This window comes from Magallana gigas, chromosome 6 (genome assembly GCF_963853765.1).
Source record: "Magallana gigas chromosome 6, xbMagGiga1.1, whole genome shotgun sequence".
NCBI lineage: Eukaryota > Metazoa > Mollusca > Bivalvia > Ostreida > Ostreidae > Magallana > Magallana gigas.
Genome location: NC_088858.1, coordinates 41,425,672 through 41,444,040, shown reverse-complemented (window position 1 = coordinate 41,444,040; position 18,369 = coordinate 41,425,672). Strand labels below are relative to the sequence as shown.

The 18,369-nt window shown below is 35.5% G+C and overlaps 2 protein-coding genes across 11 annotated transcripts in view; both read left to right on the top strand.

Annotated features, from left to right (window-relative positions):
* Nucleotides 1-1,355: 1,355 nt before the first annotated feature.
* LOC105347272 (putative ankyrin repeat protein RF_0381) lies at nt 1,356-4,076 on the top strand. Its single transcript, XM_034469648.2, has 2 exons — nt 1,356-1,523; nt 2,220-4,076. The coding sequence occupies exons 1-2, from the start codon at nt 1,388-1,390 to the stop codon at nt 3,509-3,511; spliced, it is 1,428 nt and encodes a 475-aa protein (XP_034325539.2). The 5' UTR covers nt 1,356-1,387; the 3' UTR covers nt 3,512-4,076.
* A 963-nt stretch (nt 4,077-5,039) lies between these two features.
* LOC105345132 (trichohyalin) overlaps nt 5,040-18,369 on the top strand; it is a 40,835-nt gene continuing 27,505 nt past the window's right edge. For 8 of the 10 annotated variants that reach the window (XM_066089171.1, XM_066089168.1, XM_066089169.1 and 5 more), the window contains exon 1: nt 5,040-6,024. In XM_066089171.1, coding sequence (XP_065945243.1) covers nt 5,506-6,024 — 519 coding nt within the window. In that variant the 5' untranslated portion in view covers nt 5,040-5,505. The remainder of the gene's footprint in view (nt 6,025-18,369) is intronic. The other 2 variants (XM_066089170.1, XM_066089174.1) reach the window with 2 other exon arrangements.

The following is an 18,369-nucleotide window of genomic DNA, read 5'->3' as shown; positions in this document are numbered from 1 at the left end:
CTGCTAGTGTAATATATTTAGCTACCTGTGTTAATTGCCAACAGTAAGAATGAAATATTTTTATTAAAATTAAAAATTAATCATAACCCATCGTTGAAAATCGACGGCCAGTCTCGCTTACGCTTACTAAAGGTGGAGCTACTCATTAATTTTTTCTCGACTTCATTAATTATTAAAGCTATAATCCGATTGGCTCCTTTACACTTTTGTGAAAGAAATCTGGCCAATCACATGAGCGCCATAATATTTTCATTAAAATTGTTTTGTTTTTTATAATATGATGTCTTGGTGGTCAAAGGGTTTCGACAGTGACCTTAACCATGCAAATTATGTTGCAAATATATATATATATATTTAAAGCATAAATTGATTCAATTTGTGCGAAGCGAAAAAGAGTTCTAGAAAAACAGTTTTTAAAAAATCCTCTCTAGTTCCGGCCATTCATGAAAACAATATTTATCAACCTGTTTTAAAAAAAATAAGCATACAATCTACTTGTATATACACTATATATAACTCTTTCGTTCTCATGTTTGTTTGATTGTTTTGTTTTATTGGTTTGAACTTATTTTATTGTATTAACACAATGGGATTCAGCACAAGTTCCAAAACTCATTAAGCCCCCTTTGTTTTATTACTGTTCCCTGTCAATCGCACGTACACCTTTTATTGCATTTTATCGACTTTTAAATGTTTAAGGGTTTTTTTTACAACTTGTACATTCTAAACTCTATTGCTTTTTATCCATAACGGTTGAAATTAAAAGCTTTTGTTCAAAATTTTACTTTATAAATTTCTGTTCGTCATATTTTTGTGAGAAAATAAATTGGTTCGTATATTTCATACTATTAAAACATCCGACGAAATTCGACGATTTATTTTCAATTGTATTTACCATAAAGTTTCTTTTAAGAAATATGATATCATACTACGATATGATATTATTGAAATTATATATAAGATATTTGCATAGTGTAGGAATAATTTGAACAAATTACTCAGTAATCAAAGGGAAGAGGGCTTTTCAGGAAAAAAACCAAACGTCGAAATATTTATTTGTTAGAGTTATCTTTCTTGTTTCAAAGGACAGAAGTAAATCAACGAAAGGGGGAGGGCCGTCTCCTTTAAATATATGCAATATGCCTTATTTTTTTTTAAAGAAGATATGAGTTATTTTCAACTGTCAGTAGCAGCGCTGAAGCGTGACAAAAGCACACACTCTGACACAAATTCACCAAGATTTTCCCGTCATGCATAACTTGATAAATAATTAGAAGACGTTTAGAAAAAAGGTAAGTTTTTAGCTCGGTCCATTCACTAAAATTACAATTTAACTGGTCAACGAAGAAACTACTTAATCACAAACAATGTAATCACTAATCTGCAGATGACGGAAGATGAGGATATAGGATTTGCTGATGGTTTAGCGGAGATAAAGAACAAATGCCGACACCTGATAGTCCTTAATGAGGTTTACCGTGTTGGTTTCTATCAAGGACAATGTGGCAAGCCATTCAGCTCAGGTAAATGATAATATATACATATCGGTTTCCACTGTAGTACCAAATATCTACATGTGTTTAAATGAGTTACATGTAGCAGAGGAGATGACATTATGACATGATCTATGAAATACCCAATTATATCATTTAAATATTAACAGTTACATATATTAGCAACGATCATTTACTTGAACAAAAAATCACTTATCATTTTTGGACGCACATCTATTGTATTTAATACTGGGCTTGATTATAGACAGAATGAATTTTTACAACTTCCAAAACAAAAACAAAAAAAGAGGCAAAAAGTTGGAACTTGTATTAACTACTGAAAAAAAATTAACTTGTAACTGACATCAGATCCGTAATAGAAAAACCCAATGTTTACGGTACATTTGAAGAGGTAAACTTTCAACTTTTCATTTTGTCAATAGCAACATTGTTAGCAATACTTAGATCTAAGAGCTGAACGCACAGTACACGTACATTCTGTAGATGTATTTCTGATTGCTTGAGTTGTTTTAATATGCTAATTATGTTATGTTATGTTTATGTTATATATATATCAATCTAAAAATACATAATCGATTTACCGAAACATGGATCTTATAGGCAAGAAATCAAGTTTGCGAATTAAAGGAAAATTTATTTGCTTTTGTTTTTTATATACCTTTCCCTTTAAAAGAAATCCTCCATGTAAAAATCTTTTATTGGCAGACGAGAACGAGGTACTGGATGTACAATATCTTCACCAAGCCGTATTCGATGGCAACTTGGAACATACTCAACTATTGGTAAAAGCGGGAGAGGATCCAAATCAAAAACTCAGGGGAGGACCCAAGATATTCACTTGTGTTCAAGATGGATGGAAGATGATGTACGGCTACTTCGAAGGAACAACCCCTCTGATGATAGCTAGCCAGAGAGGACACCTTAAGATTGTCAAGTTCCTGCGAAACCAAGGGGCAATAATCGGGAAAACAGACTGTTTGGGATTCAATGCGTTCTTAATGGCTTGTGGATCGAATCAGCTTGACGTGTGCCGATATTTATTTCGTCATCGGACGCATTTGGAATTCCGAGACGAGTTGAATGGTATGACGCCACTTCTTGTCGCCTGCAGGGCTGGAAACGAGGCTGTTGCAAAATGGCTGATAGAGGAAGGCGCCAACGTGCACGTTTGTGATTTTACAGGAAAAGGGGCTTTACATTTTGCAGCGTGGAATTATAACATCCCTCTTATGCAGTTACTTGTGTCTAAATTTGTAAAAATTAACAGCAAAGATCGCGATGGCAACACCCCTCTTCATCTTATGCTGTCTGATTCACCACTGGAACCCCCAGCTACTGAAGAATTTCTGGAGCAGAAGAAAGAAGTGGATACCATTAAAGGCATATTGGAAACAATGGCAAAGATGAAGGATGCCAATATCATTGTGGATCTTGGATTAACGATTCGCAGAGGAACAGAAGACATAATGGTCAAATCTGACGAGAAATGGAAATCGTTGTCAGTGTTCCTTAAACTGGGCGCCGACCCGAACGTTCGAAACAGGGAAGGGAAAACGCCATTGCAAGTGTTGCTGGAAGGTCTTCCAGAGGCCTATATCTCTAAAGGAAGAGCCATCGTCTTCCAGCCAAACAGAAACCAGGAACTGTTGGTTCTGCTGCTCATTCTTCTGAAACTTGGGGAGGATCCAGAAATGAAACTCGCGGGCGGAATTACATCGAACGATTTGTGCCAGCTGCAAAAGAATGCGTTGGCTCAGCGTATTCTAAACAGGTACAAGAACAATGTGGACGATGTTATTGAAAATGACGATTTTGTTCAGAAAACGATTGCTATGTATGGTAGTAAATATTTGTTGAAACTGAAACAAGTAGAGAGTGAAATCGAAAGCCTGTCGAACATGATTATAGAACCAGTGAGGCGACGTTCTTTATTTGAATTTATGTACGACGGCATCACAGAGCTATACCGGTATGTGGACAGTGTTGTGAGCGGTTAGAGTTATCGCGCTTGAATTTGTACAAGGATAGTGTTATAGTTTAAAAACAGCGTATTTACATTTACATATATAATGTACCTTCCAAATCAATGAAAATTCCATCAAGTGGGTAGGTAAACGGACACCTTGCTACCCAGAACGAGCAGATTAATGACACCCGCTGGGTATTTCGATTTTTTTGTTAATATTTGATTTTGGGTTAAACAAAAAGTCACAGACAACAGATATTGAGATTTTTCTCTATGACTTTGTGCCAAAATGTATCAATTACTAATGATGGGCTAAAATGGCCCATACACCATTTGATTCAAAAAGAAGAAGAAACCAAACATAATCTGACATTTGCTCCAACGTATTAAATATGTGCTTAATCCAAGTATGCTAAATTACTGTAAGAACATGATAAATTATAAAACTCTAAATGAGTATCTATTATTCCAACCCATTATCAGTGTTTTATTGTCTTTTCAGATTTTTTTCTAAACATGATCTTTAGAAAAGTACAATCTGTGAACCCTTCATGTCAATGATAAAGTCCATCCAGCCTTCCTAATTAATAAAACATTTTCATCTTTTAACAGAGGGTCTTAATCAAGCTGGTCATGGTTAAATCACAAATGTGTATTAATTTCTATAAAATTTTGGAAAAGCTGAAAATCAATTTGCGCTAAACTGTTGCAGTAGATTGGTCCTCGTTTGGCGGTTGCCGTACCATGTATGTAAACCCAGAGTAAAATATACTTAATTGATCATGGCAATCAGTTTACTTTTCATATTCTAACACATCTCATAATTACTATCGCTTTATGATAGAGCCCCATTCTCTTGAAGTGGTTTCTCACTTACATCTCAATCAATTTCCACCCAGAGTAAGATAAACTCGTTGCATATCCAATGATTCGATCATTGTTATGGCGAGATTGTTGCAGAACACGAGCGCTCGATCGATTTGGACATGAAAGCAAGCGCAATACGTCAATAATCGTCTGCCGAAGGATATTTTAAGATTGCATCACACGACATTTGTCATGAAATGTCATTGTTATTTGTATACAGGTTAAAAACCTATATTGATTTAAACAATTATTTATTACTGACATAAATAATGGAAAACAACCCTCCCCCAATGTATCTCAAAATTTTGTAAATCTGGATTTTTTTCCAAACTAAGCAAATCGATACATTGTATAAATCAACGTTTATGAGGTATTTGTTTAAAAGTGTTTTAAAATTTTAGGTAAATTTCTTGTTTATAAATGGGATGGATTTTGGTGAAAAGAGTAAATATGAACTTTGACAAATTAATATGGCGAAGCTTAATCAATAAGGCCTATAGCAACTAGAAGGAGAGTCTAATAACACACTGTCATTTCACTGTTAATTTTTAAATGTCCGAATTCATTGAAATCGACAAGAACTGTTTGTAGTAACTCGGGTCGTGTGTCAATATTTACTTCTCGCTCAACTAGGTAAAGTCACGCGTGATTTGACCAAAAACACGTATATGTGTCTTATTACATAGATCACACTAGAAGATAAATTGAATGCTAGATTATTTTAAAGAGCACATGTTATTCGATTTAAATTATGCTATCGATGCATTTAAACATAACTTCACATAAAGTCTGTGTCTTATGTTCTTGAGTGCCTGGAATATTCAGCCGCACTGAATTGATTGTAGCAAGAACGGTTTCAGTTGCTGAAGCAAGAGGAAACAGAGGAGCGAAGGCTGATTTTTAATGAATTCCCTCGGTTAGTTATCTTCTGGAATCAATAGAAAATCAGCTTAATGTTATACATCGAGTACCCTTTCTTACCCTGGGACTATTGTTGATAAAAAAAAATGCTTTAATTCAAAAGGAAAACAAATCCGCTGTCAAGATGTGACAAAAGTAAGACAGAATTGAGGTTCCTCGCCATGAATACGACTTACGGAGACAAAGTTCCATGATAGTAAGCAGAAGATTTGTGTCGGAGAGGGATTAGATTCCAGTATGGCAGATTCAGAAGAGACAGAACGGTCTGAAAGTTCGGAAAGGACCGGGCAAGATGAAGAGACAAAGGCCAGCATTGCCGAACTCATGGAAAACATGTGGACGGCCGTGGAGACGGGCAAAGACAAAGAACTGCGGAAGTTCTTCTCTAAGAACGAGGAGAGGGACATCCCCCTGAATAGGGACAACGAAGAGTTCGACGAAGATGGAGGCCATATTTTGATATTCTGTGTGAAGGAAGGGTGTAGTAGGGGTAACTCATTCGGCAGGGATTTCGTGCAATGTGTTCGGATATTGTTAAATAATGATAACTTAGATATCGATGTGCAGGATAAATCAGAGAGGACGGCCCTACACTGGGCAGTGCTGGGTAAGAATACCCAATTTACCTCCCTGTTAATGAAAGCAGGGGCAGACCCCACCATTCACGACCATGACGGGCTGTCCCCATTCCACATCGCTGTACAGAAGGGCTACAAGGAACTTCTTAAGATACTCGCCAGCAACCAAGACAAAGAGGTAACGTTACTGATCTGGTTCAAGCCGAAATATAAATTAAACTTTAAGGTTCAAAGGGGTTCAAATAACCTAGCCCAGCACACAATTGGCCGTCATTCCAACCCTTTGCTGGCACAAGAAGTATATCTTGTTTCCAAAGTCTTGTATTAATTAACGGCTGAATAGGATACCGGAGTCGGGGACAATGGCGTGCGGAGATCTGCATTTTGTGTATTAGCCTGCTGTCATCGCAGTCATTAAAGCTTGACCACCCCCTGTATATAAGGTTTGTTTTACACGGTGATCGAGGCCAATCGAGCTAATCAATTTGGCGATGATAGTGATTTCAAATCAATCTAGTGTTATGTGGGTCAAGTTTTAAATTGATATGAAAAGCACCATAGAGTACTTATGACGATGCATGTCTGTTGATGAATTGCCCTTTCGGCTTTCAGTGTATGAACAGTTTATATGCCGTTTGGAAACTTCGCTTTTCGGTCTAAACAGCGTGCAAACATTACAATATTGAGAGCGCCCTTTCAGTGTTTACTTTAAATCGCTTGTAATGTCCATAGAATTGATGACATTATTTCCCTTTTTGAACTATCCAACTAATCTAAGCATAATACCCACTACTATAGAACCCTCAGAATTCCTCCTCGATCACGCTGATAAAACACATTGAAAAAACCTCGTCCTAGCTGCCATCAATGTATATACACCTGATTTTGTTTTGCAAGTACGTGAAGCTTTTTTAAGGAATTAAATTTGAATACGTATTGTACAGTTGTTAACATCTTTGATATTTACCGCCCAATACAGAAGTGTAATCATGCCCATTGTCAAATCGTCAGAAGCAAAAGAGAATATGAAAGCTATGTTTCTGCCCTTTTAAGTCCATTCAGTTTTATGTCAGATGCACAGCCATCCACAATGCACATTTAAATCGTCGCTGAACTCGTATTATACAGATCTCTAATTTACATTTGTGCATAGGCTCTAGGTAAAAGACCAAAGTACATGTATGTTTGCATGTGCATGCATTTGAATAAATTGTTCTGCTCGCCTGGAATCAACACATTCACTATTCGACCGGCTAAACAAAGAGAAAACATTTCAATATTTAATCTCGTTCAGTGTTCAACGTTAAACATTACATGTCTACATATATAGCATGTAAATAAACTACAAGTACACTTGCATTGTACATGTAGGTGCACTGTCTTTTCAGAATATCCCTCAGTTATTAATATTTGGTACATGTACATTTGAATCGTCGAGATCGCAAGGTTATAATCAAATTTCTGTCAAAGGAGGAATAATATCAGACATGCACGCAAAATCCTGATCGTTTCAGAGATTCTAAGGCCCCTTTCTATGGCCATTGGGACCTTTTTCAGACGTTTCTTTTTAAGCCATGGATTGATCCAGCGGCTTTTTATCTTCATTCCTGTGTGGGGTGTTGGAGGTAAAACACCTGGAATAGGTGAAAACGTTCTCTCATAATTGAATACAAGATATTGATTGTCTTGAGGTCGAATTTTTGAGCAGTGGTGGCTGTATGCTTTGACTTAATACATGATCTGAAATTCATTGAAACACTACAAAGATTACGATTCGACAACCAAAAAATAAGTCTGGTGGATGTTTATCCTATAATCTCACCATAATTAAATTTTGTATTGAATTTTATTATCTCATTGTCAATTTACTTTCTAATCACATGTCAGATATCGATATCGTCTGAGACACCAAAGTTCTGTTCAATGATCGATTCCCCGGATGTTAAACTATTACATATAGTGTGCCTTACCGGTATTATATGTTCTTTTATTACCTAATCAAAGGGATTTTGTTGTTTTATTACAAATTAAATATTTGCATCTATTTTGAACTGCCGGTCAATAGACTGCGATCTATTAGACCGCCGGGTCAATAGACTTCGATCTATTGGACCGCCGGTCAATAGACTGCGATCTATTGGACCGGCAACGGGAATGTATATTCCTTTACATAGACGCTGTTTTTAGTACTTGGTGAAACCAAATACAATGTTATCAAAATGGAGTATCAAATAATCAACAGGTTTAAAGCTTTATATGAGGTAAAAGACTAATGAAAATCTAATGGGTTGAAGACTCCCCCTTCTTTGAGTAAACTAATATTAAATTGAGATGTTGTAATGCATGTAACAGGCTTTGTGCATGTAAAAGATGGGGAAAAAATCTGAGTATATTGAATAATGGCACGAAAACCATCTGCAATATGCAAATTGTAAACCCCGAAAACTAAAAAAGGAATTAGGTAATAAAACAATTATTTAATGCTTGAACAGTCAATAGACCAGAATTTTTTCCCTTGATTCATTCATGGCCTCGGGCAATAGATCATACTGAGCTGTTCCCTGCACCTCGGGAAAAATATTCTGGTCTATTGACTGCATTAAATAATTGTATACTATATATGTATCTCACGTTGTACTGAAGAAATGATATAACCTCATTTTAATTTTCGTTAATCCTTAATCCCCGCCATCCTTACCCCTGAATCCTAACGGATGTTAGACACTTACATTATATATCTCAGTTTTATTCTCCGTTGTATTTTGACAACAGGGTACATTTACCAAACTTTAAATCAAAAGACTTCAAGTTTTTAAAATATGATAGTTCAGATGAACAGTCCTTATACCAATAACTTCTTATACTCGTGAAGTATCGTTCAAATTATTGAAATTAGGCCTTAGCGCATTAACATGGTACCCAAAAGCTTTTTAAAAGATTTAAAAAGTTCAAAACTATTCGGTTTTTTAAAAACAGAGATATGGCTACTCGTTGTATTTATACTACTTTTGATATCATGATGTTGTCCGATTCAAAGTTCTAATGGTATTTTGACTTCCCGATGCAGCACTGGGAAATTACTGATATTTATTGATATTTCAACGTTGTATTGTCTACTTGTTAAGAGATATACATGGAATGACAGTTACTCGTTTTAACAAGATACAAGGTCGGCAAAACGACAGAAATGACTTCTCATAACGAAGTACATGTACTAATAATTAATTCGTGGACAACACTATAACTATAACTACACTGTAGCTACAACAAAGTATTTATTAATTCGTTATTACGAGATACCTCCTTAATATACTAGTAACGGGATGGTTATCTCTTTATAACAAATTGAATATTATAATATTGTTACCATCACAAAGCAAGTATTATACAATATTGTGAGGAAACAAACTCTCTCTCTCTCTCTCTCTCTCTCTCTCTCTCTCTCTCTCTCTCTCTCTCTCTCTCTCTCTCTCTCTCTCTCTTTTCTCTGTGCAATTCAAATCACTTATTTGAATTTTTAAAAAAATATCTTTAGCTGTATGCAAAACATCACTGTAGAAATTTGACTGACTTAATAAAAAACCCACTTAAAAACCAATTTCTCCATTAAACAGACGAGAGGGAGAAAACCCTCCTCAGATTGATGCGTGTCAGCTTCCGCCTTGGGTGCTGGGTATTGGGGGTGGTATCAATCAATAATTCAAAGACTGTTTCTATTTACGTTTTACAACTATAAGTAGAATCAAAGAGAATTCCGTCAGTATAGATTTTCTCCATGATCTCCGCAAATATTGATGGATCTTCCCTAGAATGAATCAACTAAAGATAAAGAAACTGAAAAAAAGAATATTCTCTATATTTGTTTAAATTTCTGTTGTTTGTTATGGTATCAACTAGTATTAGTAGCATGAACTTTCTGTAATCGATATCGTTAAAATATAGAGTATTTATTTACAAACCAGGCATATAAAAGTTGGATGGGATTTATCCATTATAACCTGGCACAATTCCTTTGAACAAAACACCTTTTGTTTAATTAAAACATTTAGAATATTTAATATAGAATGTAGATATGCTTGATGCACGGCAGATCGTTCTAATGATGTCCTCCTTTATGACATGGTTCGGTAACTGACATAAAAGGCTCCTAGAAGAATAAGATCACAGGCCCAAAACAATGGCCCTCTAACAATAATCTCTAATAATAATCCACGCTGTATTAAATACCCATTTATTGGTACTCCGATACCGTACACAGACATCAAGTTATACATTTATTCTCTGTCGGTTTGTCCGTACTCACCTGTTACGACACTTGGTAACTTTGGTCCCTTTGATAAACAAATACATTCATACAAGAAGTGCATACATAGCGATGGCGAGTTTTTGGACCAGGTCTAAAAATTATAAGATATATTTTTTTAACTTGGGAGTGAAAATGTTTTAAGTACAGGGGTTTTAATTTCGTTCCTAAACATACATGTATAAAAAGGAAGAATTTAACGAACTCTTACAGCATTGCGGTTTGTGAGAAGCATCATAATTTTTACAACGACCTGCATTGGTGTACACACAAGTACTTGAGGACAGGACCCCTACTCTCCGATTTTGACCCCCGGGGAAGTTGACGCTTTTTTATACAGAAATTCCTTTAAAGTCATGTACACAACATGTTCCATATCAAATATCTGAATATTAATTAAAAATAAAGGATTTATTTAAAACTACACGAACCTGCTTATAATCGTTTATTCTCAGTTAATTTTTAGACATTTAGAATGGAACATGTTGTGTACATAAATTTAAAAGAATTTATTTTAAAAAGCCAACTACCTCGGGGGTCAAAATCGGTGGAGGGGGAGCTGGATCCTGTCCTCATGCACATCTGTGGTGTACGGTATTGTGGGTGGAGTTTTTGCAGACCATTTAAATATAGAAATACAAATGGCATATGTTGCATTGTATAATATTTTTAAAAAAGAAATACAACAAGGAGGTCAAACCAGATTTCTCAATTAGACTAAATTACATATTTTAAGGAGACTACATGTATTTGGTCAACAAATTACCTTAAATGTTTCGAGATTATATTTTTAGCTATACTATTTCATAGTATAAAGTAAAAATTCATATATTTTAGCCTCAACGTTTGAATATTTTTCCCCTATATCTTTATACAGAACTCTTCTTCTCGAGGAGATCAATATAGTCAAAGATATGACCAAGACCATCCAGTCCCCTTAAAGATCTTCTCAAAATATGAATATATTTGTATTGAACTAACATAGATCATTTGTTATAACAAAAACACTTAGAGTTGTTTAGGAAGGGTCTGTTGTCGGCTTTAGGCGTACAAAAGGTGGGTCAATATTTGTAAAAATGACTGGGCTTGACTTCTCTATAAACAAAAAATTCGGAAACGTTGATTCTCACATTTGACACTGTGTGTGTGTGTTTTTTTAAACAGTGATTACAACTTGAGGGGGATAGGAAGGGAGCTTGATTAAAGTATCGAAATGTTCAAACTGGGAGGAAATAATGCTCGATTTTATATACCTATTAAACCTTAAATCCTGAAATGACTGATATCAGGAACGTTTATATAGGTCCCTGCAAATATTTGGTGAAAATATTCACTTTTGTTCAAGAGAATACTTGATATCATCATTAGTAACTTTAAAACCACAAATACTATAGTATATACTATGAGCAAACTATGTTTTCATTCCATTTACACATGTACAAACAGCACTTTGAGTCATGCTCAAGTCGGCCATCTTTCAGTTCATTTATTGAAGAATGGTTTCAAGGCCCACATTCACTTTTTTTGGGATTTGGACTATCGATTTTTTTTAGATAAAGTGTCTTTTACTAATTAACAATTTTTAATTGTCAATGAGTCCATGACTATGGACTCATTGACAAAAAAAAATTGTTAATTAGTAAAAAAACAAAAGTATTGGGGAGTCCTCTCTAAGACCACAGCGTTACGTTGGCAACAACATTTAATCTGTAATTGTAGACTTGACTTGCAGTCACTGTTAACCATGATGAGTACATATTAAAATGTTTAGAATAAAATGCAATTGATCGTTTTGTTTGAAGGCCATTTGCAAAATGAATTATTGAATAACACGCAAATTATGCATCATACCCAATAAGACGTTTCTTTTAAGAATTCCACTTTGTTATCGTCTTTGATTAAAATATGCAGCCATTATACTTGAAAAGGAAAAACAAATTTTATTCAGATGGAAAACAAGAAAATATGTTTGTATGAATAATTTTTTTTATCAAATTCCACTTGTAAATGGTCTGTTTCGTGCTGAATTTTTTATTCTGTGTCTCCTTTCTGTATTGCTAAAATTTTCATGTTTATTACCATCCAAAATTAAAACTAATCAGAAGATCAATTTTTAACATATATCCGTTTGCTATCATACACGGGAAATATTTCTGATGGGAAGCATTCTGTTTATATTCTGCAGAGAACTCGGTAATTATTACTGAAATCAATAATTCACAGCTCTAGAGAGTGGCAATCATTAATTCAGAGATTTAAATGATGGGTGATTAATTCATATAGACAATCATAGTGACTATGCGTGTGTATCAACAGCCATTTAAAGCTTCTCTCCCCACCCTAGCTGCAGATCTGTAGCTCTCTGGTTGAAAAAATTCGGATGGACAAACCAGAGAGCTACAGTTCCAAGCGTTGTAAAAACCTCCGATTTACGCCGCCGTTTTTGTGTCGCTCGCTTCGGGAATTATATCCGCCTTTAGAAGCATTCAACCGCCTAAAAAATTGGATTTATTAATTAAACATATAGTTTATCCTAACTCTGCTAACTTTGTTTTCCTTTCAATGGTTCACAACGGCCATCCTTCGCCTTGGAATGTCATCGTTTTAAAAAACTCGCCTTATGACAGCCATGTTTACCTAGTAGCGAGATCTCGGGTGCGTCGATTTACCCAAATGGACCCAAATTCAAGCGGAAAACAATTATAATAAAATCCTCATAATTTAGGGAAATTTGGAAAAATAAAAGCCGAAGGTCCATAACAATGATTAAAATTATTTTAAAAAGTTGTTTTATTTTTATATAATATATATATTTATATTATTTGAATATAATTACATACATTATATATTTTTACAAATCGAGATAAAATGCTCATCTCTATTTTTCAAAAACAATTTTTAAAGATATACTGAAATAATTTTAATTATTGTTTTGGACCTTCGGCTTTTATTTTTCCAAATTTCCCTAAATTATGAGGATTTTATTATAATTGTTTTCCGCTTGAATCGCCATTTGGGTCGCCATTTTTCTTAATAACGGCTAACAACCCCATGAAATGACTAAAAACAAGTGATAATATTAGTAATACAGGCACGTAGCATCGTTTTTGAAAGTGGGGGGGGGGGGCCAGACCACATCCAAAAAATCTTGACAAGCAAAAAAAATATAAAAAAAAGGGGAAATTTAAAGTTTCCAAAAATCTTCAAAATCCTAAACCGTGGAAGGGAGGTGGGGGGGGGGGGGGGGGGGTGGGGGGTAGTAGACTCAACTATACTTCAAAAAAAAAATTCTTCCTTACCAAAATTTTTTTCCCTCCAAATCATGAAATTCCTACTCCCTGGGGGGGGGGGGGGGGGGGGTATACTCATTTCCTTATTTTCATATCAATTTTTTACTAACTTCCAAAAAAGTGGGGGGCCAACTAGATTATAATTCATTTTTTTATATGTAAATTTAAAAAATTTTGTTGCTGCGAGAAAAAGTGGGGGGGGGGGGGGGGGGGGGGGGGGCAGGCCCCCCCTGCCCCCCCCCCCCCCCCCCCCCTGATGCTACGTGCCTGTAATAAGGATTTTATTATAACTGTTTTCCACTTTAATCGCCATTTGGGTCCATTTGGGTAAATCGACGCACCCGAGATCTCGCTACTAGGTAAACATGGCTGTCATAAGGCGAGTTTTTTAAAACGATGACATTCCAAGGCGAAGGATGGCCGTTGTGAACCATTGAAAGAAATAAAGTTAGCAGAGTTAGGGTAAACTATATGTTTAATTAATAAATCCAATTTTTTAGGCGGTTGAATGCTTTTAAATGCGGATATAATTCCCGAAGCGAGCGACACAAAAACGGCGGCGTAAATCGGAGGTTTTTACAACGCTTGGAACTGTAGCTCTCTGGTTTGTCCATCCGAATTTTTTCAACCAGAGAGCTACAGATCTGCAGCTATCCCCACCCCCCCCCCACCCCCCTCCCGAAATAAGAGAGATAATCTTTTCCAGAATGCCTGCATTGAGTGAAGAATAAGGGTTACTCACTGCTTGCATTGGATGGTTGCAAAGATGAGTAAAGAGTTGCTAAATGCAGGCATGCTCTTAGAGCAGCAAAAACCAGGGTCAGATGTTCAACAAAACTTCCAAAAGCATAGGAAACCGTTATTTTGGGAGGTGCAGAACCCAAGATCAATGTCAACGCAACATCAAAGCAATGTGACCTTGGCCCTTTAAGGTTCAGAGGTCAAGATCAAATTCAACGATAACCATTTGACACGATTCCAAATTGTCAGTCGAGCCAAAGTTTTGGAGTTGGAGATGGTTGATATGCAAAACTGGAACAAACAGAATTTGGTTTGAGTCAATTAGAGTAATAGCAATTAAGATGCAATGAAGAATGGGTGGGTTTGGTAGTTGTCATGTTGTGAATTTTGTTTTTACAACCATTCAGTAAATTCAAAATTTACAACATGACAATTGGATTGAAATTGAGATTTTTTAAAATTAAATATTTTCCACATTTTCTTTAAATAAATAGCACCAACCTTACTGTGGTCAGTGATTATATGAAAATGGAATTAATTAAGTGCTTATGTCTAATATATACCTAAAGGAAGCCAACGGAAGGGAAAAGTGTGCAACTATTGTATATTTGCACTCCTTTGATAACTGAATGTTTTGACTTAACACTTAAAGTATTCATGGAACGTAAATAAAACACACTTTGTTAGATCGTGATTTAGTTTCGTTAGTAGTAAATGTAGAATGTACACAGTTGGATTTCTTTAGGTCGAGGAGAAACTGTTCAGTGGAGCTGCATGTTTCACTTTTTTAGCAGTCAGGGACTTTGAGAAGGATCTACATTGTATGTGTGTCGGTCCTTACTGCAACGCGGGGAATATTTTTTTTTTCAACTTTTTAATTTAAACTAAGCGAAGTAGCGTACGTTTGTTAAAACACATAATCAATATTAATACTTTCAAAATCGAAATAATTTAAAGAATGGAAAAATAATAGATTACAACTTAGCTGTTTTCTTAGGAATGTTATTATTAATTTGTCATTTTCTCTTCCTTCCATTAAAACATTTCCACCCCCGCTAACATATCATGTTCACAGTGAGTTGGAAGAAGATGCCAGTAAGTAACAGCATGATCACATTGTTGGATGACGTGTACAAAAGTCGGATATCACACTACGTGATTTACGATTGGAATCAAAATCGCGAACTAGTTGTGTGTATTTTAATTAATTTTATTTTTCAAAAAGATTGAAGGCTGCTCATTTATAAATTTTACACCAGGAAGATCCATAACTTATCCCGAGCAATACTTCATAGTAAAAAGGAAAAACCATGGGGGTTGTCGTTCTTTACATGTGTCCCAAACCATGCAGACCCCTAGCCTCGTTTTTGAAAGGGGAGCGGGATGCAGACTGATAAACGCATAATAAAAAAAATTCATCTTGTTAATTTTGTTAATTTTCTCTCTATTTTTTTTAAATGTTCCAAAAAGTGGTGGGACAATTTCTTCAAAATTTAATATTCTGTATGTAATTTAATTTAAGAAAATGTCTTTTCAAAGACCCCCCCCCCCCCCACCGAAGCGTTTAATTACTGATGTTTAATATAATAGTTCATTTTGTATTCCAACATAATTATAAAGTACACAAACTGGAGATTGGAGCTACATGTAGTTCAAGGTGGCATGGGACCCTGTCGATACTAATAAGGTTAAAAGTATATATAATCGAAATACAATGTACTTTCACCGGTTTAAAATTTTCAAGGCAAAAATAATGGAAAAGAGTTCTGTTAGAAATTATACTTGATTTTAGTTTTTATTTTGATAGGAATACTCAAGAAGGTCACATTATGGAGGTGTCTCATACCACCATAAACCGAATCGACAGCAGATTCAGAGTTGTCGCTCTTTCCAAATATTAACTAATAGCATGGTGGCGAACAGTTTTGCATTCTTTTTGAAATGCTAAATTGTAAAATGAACAGAAGACACAGATATCATGAAAAGCTTAAGCAGCTGTCTTTCGGACGATAAGTAGCACGTTGCTTTGATACAGAACGATATTTGGAACCATTTCCTTTTAGTCCGAGAGTACATATTATCGTTTTACTAACAGCGTGCCAGTTTGCTTGTCGATCCGTGCTAAAATTTTGTATGCAGATTATTATATTATTCACCGATTGGTTGTTCGATTTCATGGATGTAAATGCTAATTTGCATATCAAACACAGAACCCAGAAACGCATTGACCAATGACATTACATGATGTTTTGGTAGTGAATATCAACACGTGGACAGTCCAAAGCTTGTTGTTTGTTAAATTTATTTCTTTACGTTTTTAACTTGGTTACAATCCGATAGTATCCGTAATATTTGGTTTACTTCGATACTGGTTATTTCATTCAAGAGCGCTTCTAGATTTACCGGATAATATTCGAATACTGTGGAATCATTAATTTCGTGGGGGCCAATTTTCGTTGATTGCTCAAGTTTTACAGGTTAGTGGGGACGTAATTTCGTGTATTATATTATACCTACAAAAGGATATATGACTTTATAACCCATATTCAATAATTCGTGGAGAATGTTAATTCGTGGATGAGAGGCAACCACGAATTCCACAAAAATTGAGCCACCACGAAATCTAATGATTCCACAGTAATGCGACGTTCGTTAAACAAGTAAAAACGGTGGAGGACGTTTTTTATTTCATTTGAATACATTGTCCATCTTCCCCTTTCTAGCGTTTTGTTACCGATATGAAAATGGAAGAAACAGTATCTATATGACTGTTACTACCATATGCAGAAGACCGCGTAGAGTAGGTCCGAGTAAAATGGTGTAGGCATACTACTATAAATCACTTATTTCAAGACATATATATTTCATACATTTAACAAACAACAAGCTTTGGACTGTCCACGTGTTGATATTCACTACCAAAACATCATGTAATGACATTGGTCAGTCCGTTTCCGGGTTCTGTGCTTGATATGCAAATTAGTATTAACTTCAATGAAATCGAATAACCAATCGATGAGTAATATGATAATCAGCGTACAAAATTTTAGCACGGCCCGACAAGCAAACTGGCATGCTGTTAGTAAAACGATAATAAGATATATGTAAGACTTTTGTCAATAAAACTCCTATTCGCCATCGTCAACCTCAAAATGGCGAGGTCTTCTCAACCGTCAAAGGGCGAAAATATTGGCACTTGAAATTCCAAAACTGATCAGGGCAACACACAGAATTATAATAGTGAGGGGTATTTAAAAGTGGAAACTAACGATTCCTATATATCAAACGGAACTCGTCCAGACTCCCGTGGGTTTTTTTCTCTTGAATGGTAGAGAAAAGAGCTGTTGTAAAGATACCTGCTTTTATCGCTCTGGAATTAACAATTCTGTCTTTTTTAGAACACGAAGCGTCGCAAGAATTAATCAATGACCGCCCATTATAAAATCAATTGACGATTCAACTTGAGTAATGAAATATCGATAAAAGTTAATTGCCATGAAATTCAGTTTTGGTTTATATGTATTTAAAATCTCTCTCTCTCTCTCTCTCTCTCTCTCTCTCTCTCTCTCTCTCTCTCTCTCTCTCTCTCTCTCTCTCTCTCTCTCTCTGGAATACACGGTGGTTATTTTTGTTACCTGCAACGGCCAATAATTTTCACAATTAACTTCATGATATTTTTTGGCATGCCGCTGAACGTTTTCCTAATCATTCTCTGTCTTTTAGACTTAGATCAAATCCCTAAGCTAGTTTCAGTCGGCTGAGGTATTCTCCCGAGTTTCTATGATCACGCTGAATTGATACGAACTGTCTTGTATCAATATTCAATTGCGTTGAATTATCAATATGTCACCGAGACATTTACCGTTAATAAAATACCCGCATTACCTGACAAATATTTTACCTGCACGGTATGCTTTAAAAAATAAACATCAAATTAGATAACTAAGAAGAGCAAGGTGTAATATATAGAGGTATTTGTTTCCAATCCCCGCGCCCATCCGCGGTATTGCATGAACCCAGGTTAACTTAGTGATTTTCTTCATCGGTGCTACGTTTTATTGAGTGGATTTGATTCGCATACCTTCGATAATGTCCCTAACAAACAAGTGTCTGAACATTTTAATAAAGCTCTTCTGACTGGATGAACGCGCTGTGTGAAAGGTACAGGAATACACAAAAAGAGCTGACA